Below are 19712 nucleotides of genomic sequence, written 5' to 3' on the forward strand. Positions count from 1 at the left end.
AATTATCAATGTTCATGCACATTCTGTAAGAGGGAACTCCATAGCTGCTGCCAAAAGTTACAGTGTGTGTGCTAATGTCTCGTGGAAGGCCACTGTTCTTCCCCTGAGACCAGTCAGGTTAAAATGAGCAACAAACCTTTTTTTTCAGTGCTGGCCCATACTTGTAGAATTCTATCCTCTGAAAATTCTCTTTGATTCCTTCTCTTATTTCTGAGTGATTCTATGATGTCTTACATTCCTTCAAGCATTTCTTGCTCCTACTGCTGCTTTTACTAGTCACAATTGTATTGTAAATTTTTATTCTAAGCTATCTTCTGAGAGATTGTCTTAAAAAGCATGTAGAAAGATACTGAACAAATTTATGGGGGTGGGGAAGAAAAAGAAGTAAGGTACATGGGACTTCTGATCCCATCATTCCCTTATTTAGTTTAATGAAGATCTCAAATCAAAGAACAAAATTCTGCTGTTCTCTCTATGATTTCTATTTTGTCACTTAATTTCCAAAGATTCTCCTCTCCTTGCTTTAAAACACTTTTGGAATTTAGCTTTAAAATTAGTTTTACAGGCTGGAATTTATATCTGTTACTAACACTCATCTACTACTACAATGTAAATATGAACAGGTAATAAGCTTATTTTATTGTATTAAACACCAGAATTAAATACACAACTATAATGCCCATGATTCTTTTAAAAAGCTTGATGCTGTCTGTCCGGTGCAAAATGCTTATTGATTTGACCTCATAACGCTAAATAAATTAAGCAAGTATTTTACAATTAATTGTGCATCATTATCGCCAAAAGTAATTTTTATGACACTTTATTAGGTCTTAGAGGAGTTTAATTTATTCATGCCCCTGATTAAATCAAAGTGCCTGAAGCAAGTATTGATTTATATTGCCAATACCATCATGAACATGCATTGCGTGATCATCACATTACCATATCATCTATATGTAAGGTCAAATTAAGACAATTGCCAGTGTCTGGTACAGCAGCACAGTGTAATGCATTTAGTTTGTGAAAATATTTAGTATTTAATCTAAACTAATTTGAATATAATTTTTAGCTATGCACACATTCAGTGTAAAAGAAAAACACTTATGTCTCCTCACCAAGAACCTGAGTGTCCCTATGTAGGTTAAACTAAAAACAAAAATAATTAATCAAAAGGAAAAGAAGGTTATATATAATTGACAGCTATCATATAGAAAATATACAAAAATATATTTGTATAGAATATATATTTGAGTCAGGTAATACATTGTAGGAAATCTAATGAGAAACAGAAGTGGAGAGATTAATAAGATTTGCTTTGCAAGCTTTTAATAAACAAAACAAAATCCTTAGAAACAAAAAAAAATCCTCTAAAATTGAGATCAGTTAACTATGAACGTGTGTTGCCAGTACTGACCTACACTGCACAGACTCTCAACAAATTCACAATGGAAAGGATTGCAAAAACTCAAAGAGCAATTTAAAGACAGATTCCAAATATTAGATTAACATATAAAATAAGAAACTAGGTTATTTAACAAAAGAGAAAAATAATAGATGCAAAAGAACAAGCAGGAGCATTAAAATGAAGATGGGTGGACAAGTAGAAGGCCGACTAGGATAAAGAAATAAATCAATTGGAATCTTGGATTGGAAGTAGTAGTAGAGGAAGGCCTCAAGCTAGAAAGATGGATTACATTAAAAGATCTGCAGGACTGGCAAGGAGCACAAAACAGACAATTCTGGAAGCAAAACGGATGTCATGGGTAATGAAGAAGAAGCAGAAGCAGAAGCAGAAGCAGGAGAAGCAGAAGCAGGAGAAGGAGAAGGAGAAGAAGGAGAAGGAGAAGAAGAAGAAGAAGAAGAAGAAGAAGAAGAAGAAGAAGAAGAAGAAGAAGAAGAAGAAGAAGAAGAAGAAGAAGAAGAAGAAGAAGAAGACTTTGAATCTCACTATGCATCTGGAACATATACTGAACACATTAAGAACTTTTTTTTTAAATCAGTCACTGTATTGTGCAATCTGACAGTTAACTTTCTTTTCTTTTTAAATACTATATAAAATCCAGGCAATACTGTAACTCTGGAAATCTCATTAAAGCTTCACTTCTCAATGCATTATGCTTTTGGCTCATTATTTCTCTCTTCAGAGTAGACAGACATTATTAGACTGAAGAGACTGCTATTCTTCCTTCTGTTTCTGAATATTGCAGCTTTATATTTCTTATGCCAAAATACAGCATTCACATTTTTTTAAAACCTGGGGAAAGATAACAGTGCAAGATTTCTTACCTCTTCTTCTAGCCAGTCATTATACTGCACAATGGAGGACATTGCCACGTCTGCACCTTTCATATAAAATGTGATTTCACCAGTAGATTCATCCTGAAATAAATGTATAAATAAAACAATCCACACACATTGCACATACAATGTAGTGCACAGAGTATTTCTTTTTTAAAACATATTTTGTTCCAATTGTCACTTACTTGATTACAAAAATATTCTAAATATTCTAAATATTCACCAGATTCTAAAATGCAACAAGTTCATCATAGATGTTATACTACATGTCCTACTCAGATAACTATTTTAAGGGAATCCAACAGTAACTGCAGCTCCTGGAAGTCATAAATTGATACAATCCCACATATATCATAAAAAGTCCATTTAGGAAGTAGTTTGTAGGGCTGTCACATTAAAGTTAACTTTATATATCTTGTGGTTGTTGTGGTTTTTTCGGATAAAAGCTGTTCCCACAGCTATAAATACTGAACTATCCAGCAAACAGCAACAGAGCATGGACAGAGTTTCTACTCCAGTCCCCTGAAGATGCCAGCCACAGAGTCTGGTGAAACATCAGGAAGAACAACTTTCAGAACACGGCCAAAGAGCCCGAAAAACCCACAACAACCATCAGATCCTGGCCGTGAAAGCCTTTGAGAATACATTTAGATATCTTCCTTTCGTATTTGCTAATGGGGGAAGATATATCTGTACTAGTATTATAGCTCACTAACTTTTATATTTGAAAATGTATATATATGTTCAAAATTATGTACCTTCCTAAATATACCAGTTGCGAGAACTATCAAGAAAAAAACATTAACAAAACATACCCTCACTATAATTCCCATTCGCTTGCTCTCAGATGTGAAAGGGAAGATTTGTAGAATGTAGTATGCCAAAATCTGTCCACTGGGAGTTTTCAGCTGCATTGAAGTCAAATCCCTGCTCACCAAAGTAAGACCAACACTTTCTGTCCACTTCACCAGAGCTACCTAGGGAAAGATATAGTTGTTGTAATTGTCAGTTATACTCAGTGCAAATCAAACTGAACACAAAATAAAAAAAATTCTTATGGAACATTTCTGTTTCTACTGTTTACTGTTTTTAGCTTTTAAACGTTGCGTTGGGAGGAAGGCATTATAAAAATATTATGAGTCAATGAATTAATGAATTACCTGCCCCAGAAAGAAAGATTTGACACTGGGTTTGTATTTCACATCAGCTGCTGTCAAATTAGTTTCTTAAGAATAGGCCTTGCTATAATTTCTTTTAAAAAGAAGGTTTTCCTAAAGGGAAGTACTGATGACATGAGCTGCCCATTATACTATTGTACCTTGGTGGATTTTAAAGCTAAGATGGGTAAGATTCTAAAAATAAAATAGTAGCTTTACGGTGTGCAAGGCCATACTAACTGATGTAATAAAACCTGACTATATAGTGCATTGGAATCTCAGTTTGATTGGTTGGGATATTTAAGGAGTCAAGGTCCTGACAGATGCATTCAAACTGAGATCTAAGTTGGGCTGCTAATCAGTTTTAGTTTTCTACATTTAGCTGTAATGTATACTTCTGCCATAAATTTGTAAGGCTGAAAATGACTTGAAAGTGTTACACCTGTTGATTGGAGGCCACATTAATCAATTTGATGTTATCACCACTTTTTGTAACCTTAAGTAAATTACAATATTTGCTGGACATTTCCCCGACTGCAGCCAGGGTCTTATATTAATCTGAAAATAAGACAGGGTCTTATATTAATTTTTTGCTCCCAAAAACGCAGTAGGGCTTATTTTCAGGGGATGTTTTATTATTTTCATGGAGAACAATGTACATTTATTCAAATACAGTCATGTCAGCTTCTGGTTGCGCCACAATGCTGCACAATGGTGGAGGGCAGGGTTTCACTTACCGGTAACTGGGGCTGATTTTGGGGGTAGGGCTTATATTATGAGCATCCTGAAAAATCATACTAGGGTTTATTTTCAGGTTAGGTCTTATTTTAGTGGTAATAAGGTAACATTCTACGGGAGCTTTACTCCATCTGTTCTCTAGCCATCTTTGTAATTGCTTCATCACTCTCAACTCTGTAAACCATGGTTAGGACTGGGCTCTGCACCGAAGAGGGCATTTAGAGGCAATCTTATTTACTGCCTGGATCACCTCTGAATACCAGTGGGAGATCTGAGCTTTGACTGGAGCACCAACCACTTTAGCTGGAAAACCCCAAAGAACATTCTGGAAACTGGTTAGATCCAACCGTCTATGAGGGCAGATAATTCTAACAGGTCCACCCCATGGAGGGACACTGCAGTACAAAGTCCAAATCTCAGCAAGTGATTATCTGACCATGCCAAGGCAGAATTTTACCATCTTCAGATCACCTTCTCTCTGTCTAGATGTGAACACCAGGTCCAATGACTGAGAATAGTTGAGAATCAGGAAACAGAGAGTAGGTGTTAATGGGCAATTTTCACAATGGAGAGAGGTGAAGAGAGGTTTGCTAGGGGGATCTGTCCTGGGACTGGTGCTTTTCAACCTGTTCATAGATGACCTGGAGACAGGAATAAGCAGTGAGGTGGCCAAGTTTGCAGATGATATGAAACTTTTCTGGGTGAGTAAGCAAGCAAAACAATTTAATGCGTGGCACACAGACCATTGCAAGATACATCAGATAAAACAATATAAACAATATAATATAGTCCACTACAATATAATACAATACAATATTAAAAGCCATTTAGAATCAAATCAAGTTGATTTCTACTATGGCACAAAGTTTTAGCATCTAAGGAGAGGTTAAAGGAATTAACCAATGCTAGCAGCAAGCACTTATCGCGAGAGGAATAACCCCCAAAATACAGTTACTTAAATACTGACTTAATTGATAGAGGTGAAGGATACAGATTTCATTTTAACAATGTAGAGATAAACAATGCCATTCGGAAAGTGACAAATTTGTCTCTGTCGGAAAGTAGGATCTTAAGCTTTTCTTGTTCAGAATTACTAGAATGTTTTTTGTAAAATAGAGTTGAGAAGTCTTTTGTGATAGGTCTCTAATACTGGGCAATAGAGCAGTACATGTGCCAAATTCTCCACTGATTTTTGATCACAAGAGCAAACTCTCTTGTGATATGGAATTTGTGTTTTCTGGGTGATGAAGACCAGAAAAGATTGTGAACAGCTCTGGAATGATTTCTCCAAACTGGGAGAATGGACGGCAAAAAGGCAAATGCGTTGCAATATAAGAAAATGTAATGCACATTGGGGTAAAAAAAATCAAAACTTTAGTTATCAGCTAATGGGTTCTGAGCTGTCTGTGACGGATCAGGAAAGAGATCTTGATGTGCTGGTGGACAGCTTGATGAAAGTGTTAGCCCAGTGTGTGGTGGCAGTGAGAAAGGCCAATTCCACGCCAGGCATCATTAAAAAGAGGATTTAAAATAAAACAGCCAACATTATAATGCCATTGTACAAAATGCTGGTAAGGCGCACTCGGAGTATTGCGTACAGTTCTGGTCGCTGAACCTGAAAAAAGACACAGTGGAACTGGAAAAAGTGCAGGAGAGGGCAACAAAAATGATGACTGGGCTGGGGCACCTCCCTTATGAGGAAAGGCTACAACGTTTGGGGCTCTTTAGTTTAGAGAAAAGGCACCTGAGGGGGGACATCATGGAGACGTGTACAATTATGCATGGGGTGGATAAAATGGAGAGAGGGAAGCTCTTTTCCCTCTCATGCAATACCAGAACCAGGAGACATCTACTCCAATTGAGTGTTGGAAGAGTGAGAACAGACCAAAGAAAATATTTCTTTGCCCAGCATATTGTTAGTCTGTGGAATTCCTTGCCACAGGATGTGGTAATGGCACCTTGTCTAGATGCCTTTAAAAGGGGATTGGACAGATTTCTGGAGGAAACACCCATCACAGGTTACAAGCCATGATGAGGATGTATAATCTCCAGGCTTAAAAGGAAGGTACCTCCAAATGCCAAAGGCAGGGGAGGGGGTATCAGGACATAAGTATCTAGTTGTCTTGTGTTCTCCTACAGGCATCTGGTGGGGCCACTATGAGATACAGGAAGCTGGACTAGATGGGCCCTTGGCCTGATCCAGCAGGGCTCTTCTTATGTTCATATGTTCTTAAGGTGTCTCCTGTCACATGTGTAGGATCGATAACATGTTGGGAAAAGCCCACGGACACAACGGAATCCATGAGCTCGAAGGCTTCCTTCGCAACCTGCTTCTCAATGTGGATGTTGAAATCCCCTGAAAGTCAAAATCTGGGGAATCAAAAGAGCGTACCAGAAATGAAGTCCATCAGCCATGAATGGGACAGTGTTGGGTTGCAGGGTGCATGGTATGCTAAGACAATTCCCACTTTGCCCCACTGATCCAAGATGAAATTAACACATTCCAGGCCTGGAAACAAATTGGCAGAGATCCTGCTGACATTAATAGAATTCCTATGGACTATGGCAACACCCTCTCCCCACTTCTCTGATACACCATGATGCTGGATCAAATATCCCAGGAAGCACAAGTGGGAAAAGGCAACCCCACAGATTTTTCAGTTATACAAACTAGGTTGGCCTTTTTGTCTACTAAAAGATCAAAAATTAACTCAGTTTTATTTTAGACCGACATGGCATTCAGCAGCAGTATGAACAGATCAGAAGGTTAGCTGATAAAGTTACTTCAGTTCTGCTGGCTGGGGAAGGGGAACAGAGAACTGAACAGATAATAAACATCTGGAGCATGTTCTTCTGTAACAGCCTGTCTAACTCCCAACGTCATGTCTCACTCCACCTGTTACCCCTGATATAACATTTCTCCTGATAACCTCATCCATCATTAACTAACAACCAGCACTTTACCCTCCCTCCCTCAGCTGCCAAGCTTATTAGCCTTAACTCCCCTCCAGATGCAAAAAAACGGTATAAATAAAAAATACAAATAAAAATGCAAAAATAAAGGAAATAAAAGATGCATAGAAATATACAGTATTTTACACATGGCTGGTCCCCTATAATTCAATCATGATTACCGTAAATTAAATTTAAATACTCAATAATTAGCAATAACTAATTTGGCTTGTAAATTCAACAACATTAAAATGTTTAGCTGAAATGCTGTTGAGAAAGTGCCTGTTCTGAATCTCTCACCATTCAGTTCTGCTAGCTGAACCTTGTGCATAGGTCTTCAGCCTTTTAATGTTTTATTCACTGTTTTTAAAAGCTTTCTAAGATGAAAAGCTCAAATACTGTCATCTTCTTTGACAAGGGAAATAAGACAATTATTTTGCTTGCTTTTTTCTGCACTTTCTCCAGGTCTCAAATCCTGTACCACTGATATAATGACCAGACCTTTATACAGTGTTTCAGGTATGGTTGCATCATAAATTTTTAGAAAAGCTCAACAATACTGCATTTTATTTCTATTTCTTTCCTAATTATCTTTCACACCGAATTTTAGTTTTTTACAGGACCCATACACATGGTTGACACTACAATTTCATATTTCCCTATACAGTGGTGCCTCGCTTAACGAGCACCCCGTTTAACGATGAATCCGCATACCGATGCGGATTTTGCGATCAAAAAACCGATTGCATTGCAATGTTTAAATAGGCTAAACATCGCACTGCGATGATGATCGTGGGGAAGCGCTTCCCCACGATCATCCCAAAGGCCCCGCTGATCAGCTGTGTTGCGGGGTGGAGAGAGAGAGCCCTGAAACACAGCTGATGGGCGGGGGTTTGCGAAGATTGCGGGAAGCCAGCTTTACAAACCCCCGCTGACCAGCTGTACTTCAGGGCTCTCTCTCTCTCTCTCTCTCTCTGTATCCCCTCGCAATTCCAGCCTGGGCAGGGAGACTGAGGCACCCCGCCGCCACCCTGGCCGTAGCAGCGCGGTGCCTCTGTCTCCCTGCCCAGGCTGGACCTGCAAGGGGAGACAGAGAGAGTGCACGGCAGTGGGGGTTTGTGAAGCTCGCTTCCCCGTGATCTTTGCAAACCCCTGCCCATCAGCTGTGCATCGCAGGAAAGCCAGCTTTGCAAACCCCTGCCGACTTCGGCGCGCGGGTGCTCTTTCTCTCTCTCTCTCTCTCTCCCCTTACAGGTCCAGCCTGGGCAGGGAGACCGAGGCACCACACGGTGCCTCGGTTTCCCTGCCCAGGTTGGACCTGCAAGGGGTGGATTGAGAGAGAGAGAGAGTGGCAGCTTCCGCGATCTTTGCAAAAACCCCGCCCATCAACTGTGCTTTGGGCTGGCTCTCGGAGGGGAGAGAGAGCCAGCCTGAAGCACAGCTAATGGGGAGGGTTTTGCAAAGATCGCAGGGAAGCCAGCTTTGCAAACCCTTGCCGACTTCGGCGCGCGGGCGCTCTCTCTCTCTCTCTCTCCCCTTGCAGGTCCAGCCTGGGCAGGGAGACCGAGTTCCGTGCAGTGCCTCGGTCTCCCTGCCCAGGCTGGACCTGCAAGGGGAGAGAGAGAGAGAGAGAGCGGCGGCAGGGTTTGCGAAGCTGGCTTCCCCACCATCTTTGCAAACACCCGCCCATCAGCTGTGGGCGGGGGGGGGGGGGTTTGCAAAGATTGTGGGAAGCCAGCTTTACAAACCCCCGCCGACTTCGGTGCGCTCGCTCTCTCTCTCTCTCCCCCCTCGCAACTCCAGCCTGGGCAGGGAAACTGAGTTACCCTGGCCGTGGTGGCGCGGTGCCTCGGTCTCCCTGCCCAGGCTGGACCTGCAAGGGGTGGAGAGAGAGAGAGAGAGAGAGAGAGAGAGAGAGAGAGAGAGAGAGAGAGAGAGAGAGCGGCCGAAGCACCGCTGATCGGTGGTTCCAAAATGGCTGCCCGCTGTGTTGTCTCGCTTTAGAGGCACCGGCCGGATGGCGGATTTTCGCTTAAAGGTGAGTTTTTCCCCCATAGGAACACATTAAACGTGTTTTAATGTATTTCTATGGGGTTTTTAGTCCCGCATAGCGACGAATCCATATAGCAACGATTTTTTCGGAATGGATTATCGTCACTATGTGGGGCACCACTGTATTTCATATTTTCCTATAAAACTTCCTGTACACTCAAATAATCAGGATCTCTATGTGAGTTGAAGCTTTTATTTACAGGGATAGGTTTTTTCAAATGTGCAACCACTAATAATATAAAAGTGTGTGCTTGTTTAATAAACAATCATACATATGTTGCACCTACACTGCCCCGCTGTACATAGAAACAGAATGACTGACATTTAAACAAAACAAGTGAACTTATATAATTGATTAATATAATTATCTAATTATCTAATTATTTTGTAAGACGCCCCGAGTAGACATGGTCTAGAAGGGCGGGGTAAAAATCCAATAAATAAATAAATAAATAAATAAATAAATAAATAAATAAATAAATAAATAAATAAATAAATAAGGCTTAAGGCATAAAAAAACAAATATGATTTCAATTTTTTTAAAAATCTGGTATTAAAATAAACTTCAGCAAAAAATGTCTCCAATTAACAATATTATTTTAATATAATATTAAGTAATAGCCTGTTTCCCCAAAAATAAGACAGTGTCTTATATTAATTTTTGCTCCATAAAATGCATTACGGCTTATTTTCAGGGAATGTTTTTTCATGTACAACAATCTACATTTATTCAAATACAGTCATGTCATCTTCTGGTTGCTGCACAATGGCGGAGGGCAAGGTTTCACTTAACTAGGGTTTATTTTTTGGGGTAGAGCTTATATTACAAGCATTCTGAAAAATCCTACTAGGGCTAATTTTCAGGTTAAGTCTTATTTTTGGGGAAAGAGGGTATTTACATAGCACATCCAAATTACTCTAAGTACTTCATGTGTGTATTGAAAGTACACTTCTCCCTTGAATTGCACGGGGGTTTTGACTATGCATAGATTTTTCAATAACTAATTATTCAAATAAATAAATATTAAATAAACACTGTGCTGCTGGACAACCATAACACCATGAGTTCAAAATTGAAGGCATCAAAGTGCTCTACTTGACACCAAATACAACATCTTTAATTCAATTTCTAGATCAGGGGGGTCGTAAGAACCTTTAAGGTTCACTACACATAGTGTCACCGAAGCAACCAACATGAATTTGACCCAACTTTGGGAGGCAGTGGAAGACAGGAGGGCCTGGCATGCTCTAGTCCATGAGGTCACGAAGAGTCGGACACAACTTAACGACTAAACAACAACAACACACAGTACTACATGGGTACTGCAAGGACTGTCAATGCTATGGAAGAGAACCCTGACAAAGAGAACTGCCGTGTGTGTGTGTTTATGCTTTGTAGTTATGTTTATGGGGCATAAGAGTTACCGGTATACCAGGATTTTGAACACACGCTTACCTCTGTGTTTTTGAAGGGAGATGTGTATTAACATAGTACATTCAATATATTAGGATGTTCTGAAAGATACATCTTTAGCTGAAACTTTTTTAAAAAGTTACATTCACTGCTGGGATATAATGAACACACAGAATAATCTGTATGTGAACTGAAGATGTTACTTATTGTTACCTTGCAAACTAAGGTTGGGAGCCTGTTGTCCTACAGATATCGCTGGAGTGCAGTTACTACCAGCCTTCCTGGAAAGGCCAACAGTTGGGGAAGCTGAGAGTTGCAGTCCAAAAAGTTCTTTTCTCATCCTTATTGTAAGAAGGTTAGTAATGTTCCATATTTTGGTGTCAAAATCACAAGGATCTCTAATCTTAATAATCTGCTTCTAGTTTTTGTTGACAAGGAAATTCACTTAAATGTGGTCAGCAAAACCATTAATCATCAAGTGCTATGCATCAGATGCATCCTCTCATGTTATTAACTGAAGGAATTTAAAGAATCAAAACAAGGACTATCTAAACTGAGCAACTTCAAACAATGGGCATTAAGAATGTTCCAGGATTGGAAGATATGGATCATAATTAATGAGAAAGGTTTGTTTCATGATAGTTTTTAAAAAATCAAAATTTTAAAAACCCTGCAAGGTTCTATAGTTTCAGCTGTTACTGTAAGCACTGATGAATTATTAAATATTGTGAAGAGACTGATAGAATAAGATTGATAGAAAGAACAAGATAAATGTACCTTAACATGTCATATTAGGTCCACAACAAATGCTTTTAAGTTTGCCTAACATGCCTACTATATTAACTGCAAATGATCTAATACTCCTAAGGTTAATTTTCAATTTTCACAGTGAAAGGTTACTATTACATTCTGACCTGTAAATTACATCTTTCCCTTAATACCCTATCATCTTATTTGTGTTCTTTTGCAACACGACTTGAGTGTTCTATATTTGGTGACTCACATCTGTTTATTATTAAGTTTATGCTTGGCTTCCCATGCAAGTTGAGTTGGCAGTTTATAGCACAGTCAAATTTTAAATAGTTATACCTGTGATCACAGATAAGGTCAATAAGTCAATGGACAAGAACAATTAACAATAAGAATAATAGTGTGCTGTCAAGTCAATTCCAACTTATGACAACCCTTCCCAGGGTTTTCCTTCTGCTCGTGTTCTGGGAGCACAAGGCTGGATCTTTTCCCAGGAAGCACAGTGGAGAATCAAACTCCCACCCCCAGTTTCTACACCTGTGTTTTTACTAGCAGTAAAATAAAAGCATAGAGGGCCGCCTAGAGTAGTCCACCACGACTAGATAGGCGGGATATAAATTAAATAAATAATAATAATAATAATAATAATAATAAATGACAAAACTGGAAAGATGTTTTCTGAACCTGTAGTTTTTGAATTTTAACTTCTCACTCTGTTCAGGAAAGGGAAGCTGTGCTTCTGGAAAGGCCCCAAGAACACAAAGTTTTGACAGAAGTCCTAACTACTTGGAATAGAGTCTCTCTGTGATACCATGAAACCATTAGGCTTGTTTCAGCGGACGTGCATAAAGAAAGGGGAAAGGCCATTTTAAAGTTTGTCTCACACTCTCCAACAGCCCCTCAGGTCTTTGATTGAGCAGGCTGGTGTCCGTTATAACAGATTTTTGTGCTTAATATCACTCTGTTTTCTGTAGGCCTTTGCAAGCTACATGTTGTAGAATTAGGCCGAATGAAATGACAGAATGAGAAGCTGTCTTAACAAAACGTATCACCTGCATGCATGAATGTGTGACATACCAATGGTGAACAATCATTTAAACATTTCCTCCAAAAAGAGAACTATCACATTTGGGAGAAAAATAAAAGTCAATCCTGTTGCTTGTGGTGCTTTTGCTCTTTCTCTTAATATATATATTTGCAGGGAACTATGGTTTGCTAACTGAAATTTTGCCATCTCTGTGTTCTATATTACATTTGTTTCTCATGTCAACCAGAGAGTCTTACTGTCATGCCACCAGGCCTTGCTGACTCATCATTAGGCAGGTTAACACTTTGATCTACAGAGACTTGAGTTAAACATACCTTTCTCTCTCTCTAGACCTGTATCTTTCAGAAGCAATTGTTTTTGTGCAGCCATGACTTAGTCTGCCTACCATTCTAGTTTATATTTGCCGAGTATACTCTACCATCACCCCCACCATCTCAATATGCTCTAGAACAGTGGTTCTGGGTAACTCAGGTGTTCTTGCACTCCAATTCCCAGACGCCTTTACCACCAGCTGTGCTGGTTGGGGTTTCTGGGACTTGCAGTCCAAGAACGCTGGGGTTACCGAAGGTTGGGAACCACTGCTCTAGAAGATCCTTCCATGGAGACAAGCAGGGAATTGTTCCCTACGACCATGCTACCAAATATGGCAATACACCACTGTTATAGAAATGGTAATATGAATCTAGACCACAAGGCCCCATTGTGTTCTGAAAAAGTCAATACAAAGTCTTCCATTTATGGAAAAGAGGGTAAAGTTAGCACATTTAGCATCTTTGTACAAATTAATCATTCATAATCTTTGTGAACATATATACCTAAGTAGAGGGAATCTCTTTACAATGTAAAATGAAGCCTCTTCACACTAGGATCTATATGAATATTTCCTCATTTTAATTAATATCTTACTACCATTTTTACTTTCTTTCCTTTAGTGTTTCCTTAGCGTGATGTTTTCTCATAATCACAGTGTAACTAAATACACTAGCTGTTGGACCTACAGAAGTTTCAGAATATCTAAGTGTATCAAATAATGAAATACTTTATTAGAATTAGTCATCAAAAATGGTGACTAATCCATGTTCCCTGACCAAAGAGGGGCAAAGGTCTTCAGAAGCTCCTCTTCACAGCAAGCCTCAAAATGATTTGGCCTTATGACCTTTGAACCTGCTGGTCTCTCTACTTAATTCATGTATTTTTATGATTTCATTATGTTCGTTTATCACCTGCTTTCTATGGTTTAACTGGACAAACATATATGATAACAGAGAATGCACACTATTGGGTTTTATCAGTGAAGCCCTCGGCATGTCCTCTTTCCTTGCTGTGCTGTAGAGAGCGCCATGAACAGACAAATGAAACTTTACATTCTTCCAGAGAAAATGAAATATTGATCACTTATAAGATACAATGAGCTTCGCATAAGTAGGGCTCATGCTATGAATACAGAATAAGTTACTTATCTGAAAGCTACAGTAGCTATATGCATTACAATGAAGGTTCTCTGTGGTCTTAATATCCTCTCTAAATTGTGTTAGTGAACATCTGAACAACCATGGATACTGTATATATTTGAAGTGGAAATGTTCTCATTCACTCATTTATTGTGCAGTTTTCATTACAATTCAAAAAAGTATTATGTACAAGTAACTGAATAATACAATGTCTATAAACTGTCCGGATTTTTCTTTTTACTGTCTATAACAAACATATTCTCCAGCTGCAAACTAACATGGTGCAAATTGCTAAAAATAACAGTATATAATACCATATATTAAAATATGATGTATTGGGCCTACAAACGATTTTAAAAAGGTGAATATATTAAATCAGTCTGTCAAATGATAGTTGCTTATTAACCAAATATATTTTGATAGGTCAACATTGAGGTTAGAAAGAAAACATCAATCCAGCATTTTCCTAAATAAAGCTCCAGAGTGCAATATTCACAGTACTTTATTCAATAAAAATGCTTTTTAAATGGTACTTGTGGGATTGGGAAACACTGGCATCATCCGTCAATGTAACTGCAAGAAAGTTCAATAAGCTAAATAATGAACCATTTACATTATTTTCCTTAGGCTCCAGTGATTTCCAAACATTCATCAATAGAGGTCTTGAAAATTATGATAAAGACCTTTGGGTCTCCTTAATTCAAACTTTCTTTTTCATCATGTAATGAGTTTGATGTTACTTTATTTTTGCAGTTTCATCTTTCTTTAATTTGAAAAAAAAATCCAAAGGAGATACTGGCCAGAATCCTATTACAGTCATGCTTAGGCAAGTGAATCTGTTTGTCAGGATGGTGAATTGGTGCTGACACAGTGCTGACTACATACCTGATCATATATCTAACTGTGCAACATGCACACAACCAGAAATGTGAATGGCATCTCATTAATTAGTGGAAGCTCCCTGCTGTGACTTAAGGAACTTCACTTATGCAAATACATAAACTGTCAACAGGATTCTAGCTACCATTCACAAAAATTTCAGAAAAGAGACTAGTTTTAAGAATTTCAAAGTCTTACATGTAGCCTAAATTCTTATACTGTACATACATTCTTACTTGTAGCCTGAATTCTTCTACACCTAGATTAGGGTAGCTGATCTACTTCCATTAGGTAAAGGTAAAGGTTCCCTTTGCCAAATTGTCCAGTTGTTTCTGCCTCTCAGGGGCAGTGCTCATCCCAGTTTCTAAGCCAAAGAGCCAGTGTTTGTCTGTAGACAGTTTCCGTGGTCATGCGGCCAGCGTGACTAGACACGGAGCACCGCTACCTTCCCGCCGTGGTGGTACCTAAATTATCATATACAATTAGTTATATAGCTACTGTTTGATTTCTCTATATTGCATATTATTCAATTTTTGTCATTTATCAAATGTTTTAGTTCAAAGTTAAGAGTACTAAGTTAACAGAAAAGCAAGTACAGCTCAGTTAAAGTATTTTAAAATGCAGGTTAAAAGCTTTTCTGTTCCATTAAATTTGTGCATTTAAACTTAAACATTTGATAAATGACAGAAATTAAACAATACTGTATTCAAATCAATATAAGGAAATTAAATGGAAGATGAGGGAATTTTACTGAGTTTCCAGAGACATGTAATATGCTCTATGTGGGCACTAAGTATATACCTTTTGTCTTGCAGGAAACTGGTACAAGCACAGTTTGATTGGCTATGAACAGGCAAAATTTTTTATTGAACTTGGCATTTCCATGGTTTGGCGACATTTCCATGGTTTGGCATAAAGACAGTAGGGATTCAAAGGTTGCTCATAGTCATATGCTGGCCAGTGCTGCACTGCTCAAAGCAGTTTGTTCCATATCTGTAAGCAGTACATCAAATCCGTTAGTGGGCTTCTTCCTGGGCTACTCTCTTTTCTGTATTAAGAAGACTGCTCAGTAGCTCAGGAAGTACCTAGGAGGTACAGAGAAATTCACCTATATCCTCTGTCACCACCTGGAATATTCTACTTCACAGCCTAGCTCCCTCAAAATGCCTTTTAAATACATTAGTTTCAATAGATTTTAATTCACACAGTGAGTTAAAATGAAAAAGTAGTACTTCAGTGATAAACTCAATCCACCAGTTATCAGATAATCAACCCCAGATGTCTTTAATCCAGCAAATGCTACCAAAACAGGGGTTGGGAGAGTTCTGACCTGACTTACTTCTTTGGGGCTGGTGTTCCCATTGAAAAGGCCATCAGCCATACTTTAGAGATGGAAGCTTTCCAAATATTGTCCTCTTCAAACACTTTGGACACCACCTCAGGCCCATCATTATATGGGGCTTGCTACCTCACCCCAAAGCCAAAATTAATTCAAAGTAGGTGGGACAAATCACTTTGATGCAGGAAGACAATGTTTTCAGTTCATGAAATCAGAACTATTTCAGAAAGTCTATAAGTGTCCTCAAATGCAATTTCTGTTTGCTTTAATATAGTTTTACAATGCCTAAAACTACAATTTCTCATCACCAAGCATGCAACTAGAATCTAGAATCTAGTCAATGGACTAGATTCATGAAATATGAATCCAACCAACTCAAGAAAATTTCTGATGATTACCATCTACTATTTAGGCTATATTTCCCAAGTTACTGCCCTCCAGATATTTTGATAGCAACTTCTGTCATCCTTAAAGACTGGTCACACTGGTTGAGGCTGATGTTGTGGCCCCAAAATTTCTATTTATTTATTTATTTATTTGGCTTTTACCCCACCCCTCTAGATTCTAAATGAATCTACTCTGGGCAGTTTACAGTCCGAGCTATATAAAACCAAGAATTAAAACAGACAGTATTAGAATAAAAGAGAGATGAGCAGAGGGATATTTTCTAGACTGTTTCCAGATCATTTCTTCTAGAGGGAACAAAACTGGGGTAGGCTAATGTAAGAGATGCATTTCCTTTTTAAAAAACAAAAAGTTTCCCAGGTCATACAAGTGCTACTTAGACAGTGGTGCCCTGTTTGACGACGACCCCGCTTGACAATGAAATTGCTTTACGATGCCTTTTTTGCGATCGCAAAATGGCTCCCCGCTGTTTTTCGGACCGATTCTTTACAAGACAGGGATCGAAAATGGCTGCCCTATGGAGGATCTTCGCTGGATGATGAGGTATTTTCCCCATTGGAATGCATTAACCGGTTTTCAATGCATTCCAACGGGTTTTTTTTGCTTGACAACGATTTCGCTGTACAGTGATTTTGTTGGAACGCATTATCGTCGTCAAGCGGGGCACCACTGTATTTGACATTACATAACTTCTTGGGATAGATGAATAATTGTTGCAATGTCATGCTGTTGTTGCTTCTGTTGGATAATGCTGATTTTGTCTGTTATGCTGCTATGGCAAGTAAAATCCAATCATTTACTATGATTTATGGCAATTTTAACTAGTTAAAACTCACTGAAAGAGAAAGGTTGTTGTGACAGTCTTACCTCATCAGGACTGGACGCTTGATAAGTTCTGTTTTCATCACTGAAATCCTGATCAACTTCTGCATATTCTGTTTCTCCAGTTGCTCCTGTTCGGGATTCATACACAGGTGTAACATTGTGACACAATGCAATAGCTTTTACTGCTTCATGTATTCGACTGCTGACCGTTTTGCGGACTTTAGGTGTAGAAGACTGATTCTTTCTGGAAGGTGTGGAGCTGGAACTCGTTCCACTAGATTGGGAGTGCACCTTTGAAATATAAATGGAAAACAAAGATAAATAGAACAAAGGTAGTGCTGATATCAACAGCAGATAGTTTCTTCTCTAACATATCTGAATTATGATGTTATGTTCCTTCAGTTTTAAGAACTTCCAGTATCTTACTGTCATAAACATATTTGCTATTGAACCTTCGGTAAGTTCAATGTTGTGCAACTAAAATGTTCTCTTCCTCTTGCTGCCCAAGAAGTGGCACCGGAGGGTTTCCTAACAATCCCAAGTCAGATTCTCCCATTCTGTTTGCTGAAAGCCACTATCGGATACTGTCCTCCTATGCATTTCAGACTGCATGCAACTTTATAGGAAATGTCATGCATTTTAGAGAAAACTACCATATTGACTTTGGCTTTCTTCATTGTTTTTGATGGGTAAGGAAGGGCATTTTAATGAGTGAAGTGTACTTTTCAATCTTCAATTAATATTACAGTTGTTCTTTTAAACAGTTCTAATTCTATGGTGTTTTAATAATGTAATTTGTTTCTTCTGTTTTATTTTTTTAAATTATTGTGTTTTATTCCTTTTTCAAATTATATTATGATTCACCAGTTCTGTAAGAAAGGCAGGAAACAGAGAGCAAATGTGAACCAGCACAAAGCAAAAAGAATGTTTTGCATTGCTGCTGAACAGTTTTCCACAGTATCTTTCCAGACATATTCTAGGAGGTGGCACTGGGAAGCAATAGTAAGACAAGAATGGCCGAGATACGCTGCCTCTCATGAGTTCCATACATTATAAAAACTTACAGCTTAAAGCTGCTTTCAATGTTTGCCTTATGAGTATATATAAGAAAAAGTAACACTGTTTTTTTCTTAGATTTAGGGGATCCCCACCTTTAAAACCAACAAGGAACATACCCATGCCTTCAGTGGAATATGGATGACACCTTGAGAGAACAGATTTTATTGGCTGTTAGATTGCTTCACAGCACCACTGTAATGTGTCCAGCCAAGAAAATTGTAAATGTGTCTATGAAAAGGTAGGAAAATGCATGTCAATGTCCCAGTTTCTTAAAAAGAGTTATCTAAGCCTAGCATGTCAAGACAATCCTGTGCACCTCATTGATATCATTAGACCAACTTTTTATTTTCTGCAGGGTAACACCATTGCAACCCTATTTGGCAAACATGCTTTTTTAAAATTCTGTGTACTGATCCACTGAACCGTGAATATTCTGCCCATCAAATTACAGTGTAGTCTAATAAAGGGTTTAACTTTCTGATCATCTGGCACTGTTTTTCAGCTACTGTTTTAAACCTTTGCATTTGCATTCTGCTAACACTGATAGCATTATAGCCACAAATAAATTAAGCTGATTTACTCCTTCTGAATTATGTTATGTTTATTGATGCTTGTATAATTTAATTTCACACAAATTCCATTAAAGATTATGCCCTCTATCAGAAAATGCTTCCAGTAGGGAAATATAATCAGGTTACAATAGATTTGTGTGCTGCATTAGAGTGAACCTACTCTACTATTGTCATCTTAATAATAAAACTGAACACAAACAAGGGGAAAAATCAATGCCAGAGAAGAACCACTGTATAACTGGCTCCTTTAATAATCATTGCTTAAATAAAAGAATGTTCAATACATAGTTTTAGAAACAAGTATTAAATGGCACCTTATTTTCCTATGGAACAGCATTTCTCACCTTTTCATACCAGAATAGATGACAAAAGCTAATTTGTTATTTGGATACTTAGATTTTTTTAAAAGGAGTATCATAATCTTAATGAAAGAAATTCCTCCCACATGGAAGAATTAGTGTTGTTTTTTTTAAAAAATGCTTAAAATATGCTGAATTCCTTCACTCTGTCCCTTCTTTCCTCATTTCCATGTTCTGAATTTGTGAAAGAGAATTGGAAAGAACTATGCAAATAAAGTAGGGCTCTGTGCCTATTTTAAATGGTTAGCTACATACATCGCTGACAGCTATGAAATGAATCTCCATTTCTATTAAACTGCTGTAGACTTATAACGTATTAATCACTGCTTAAGTGAAGTGGGGAAAATTGGCACATATCCATGTTCAGGAAAATGTGGTCTTCTCATATAGATGTGAGCTCCAGAATCTGGACGC

The 19712-nt window shown here is 38.3% G+C and overlaps 1 protein-coding gene across 6 annotated transcripts in view; it reads right to left on the reverse strand.

The window, feature by feature from the left end:
* ATP9B (ATPase phospholipid transporting 9B) overlaps positions 1 to 19712 on the reverse strand; it is a 230711-nt gene that overhangs the window by 32522 nt on the left and 178477 nt on the right. For all 6 annotated transcript variants that reach the window (XM_078393510.1, XM_078393511.1, XM_020781634.3 and 3 more), the window contains exons 15-17: positions 17351 to 17599; positions 3114 to 3275; positions 2287 to 2379 (exon numbers count right to left, since the gene is read on the reverse strand). In XM_078393510.1, the coding sequence (XP_078249636.1) occupies positions 2287 to 2379; positions 3114 to 3275; positions 17351 to 17599 (504 nt within the window). The remainder of the gene's footprint in view (positions 1 to 2286; positions 2380 to 3113; positions 3276 to 17350; positions 17600 to 19712) is intronic.

Source organism: Pogona vitticeps, chromosome 4 (genome assembly GCF_051106095.1).
Source record: "Pogona vitticeps strain Pit_001003342236 chromosome 4, PviZW2.1, whole genome shotgun sequence".
In the NCBI taxonomy this organism is placed as follows: Eukaryota; Metazoa; Chordata; class Lepidosauria; order Squamata; family Agamidae; genus Pogona; species Pogona vitticeps.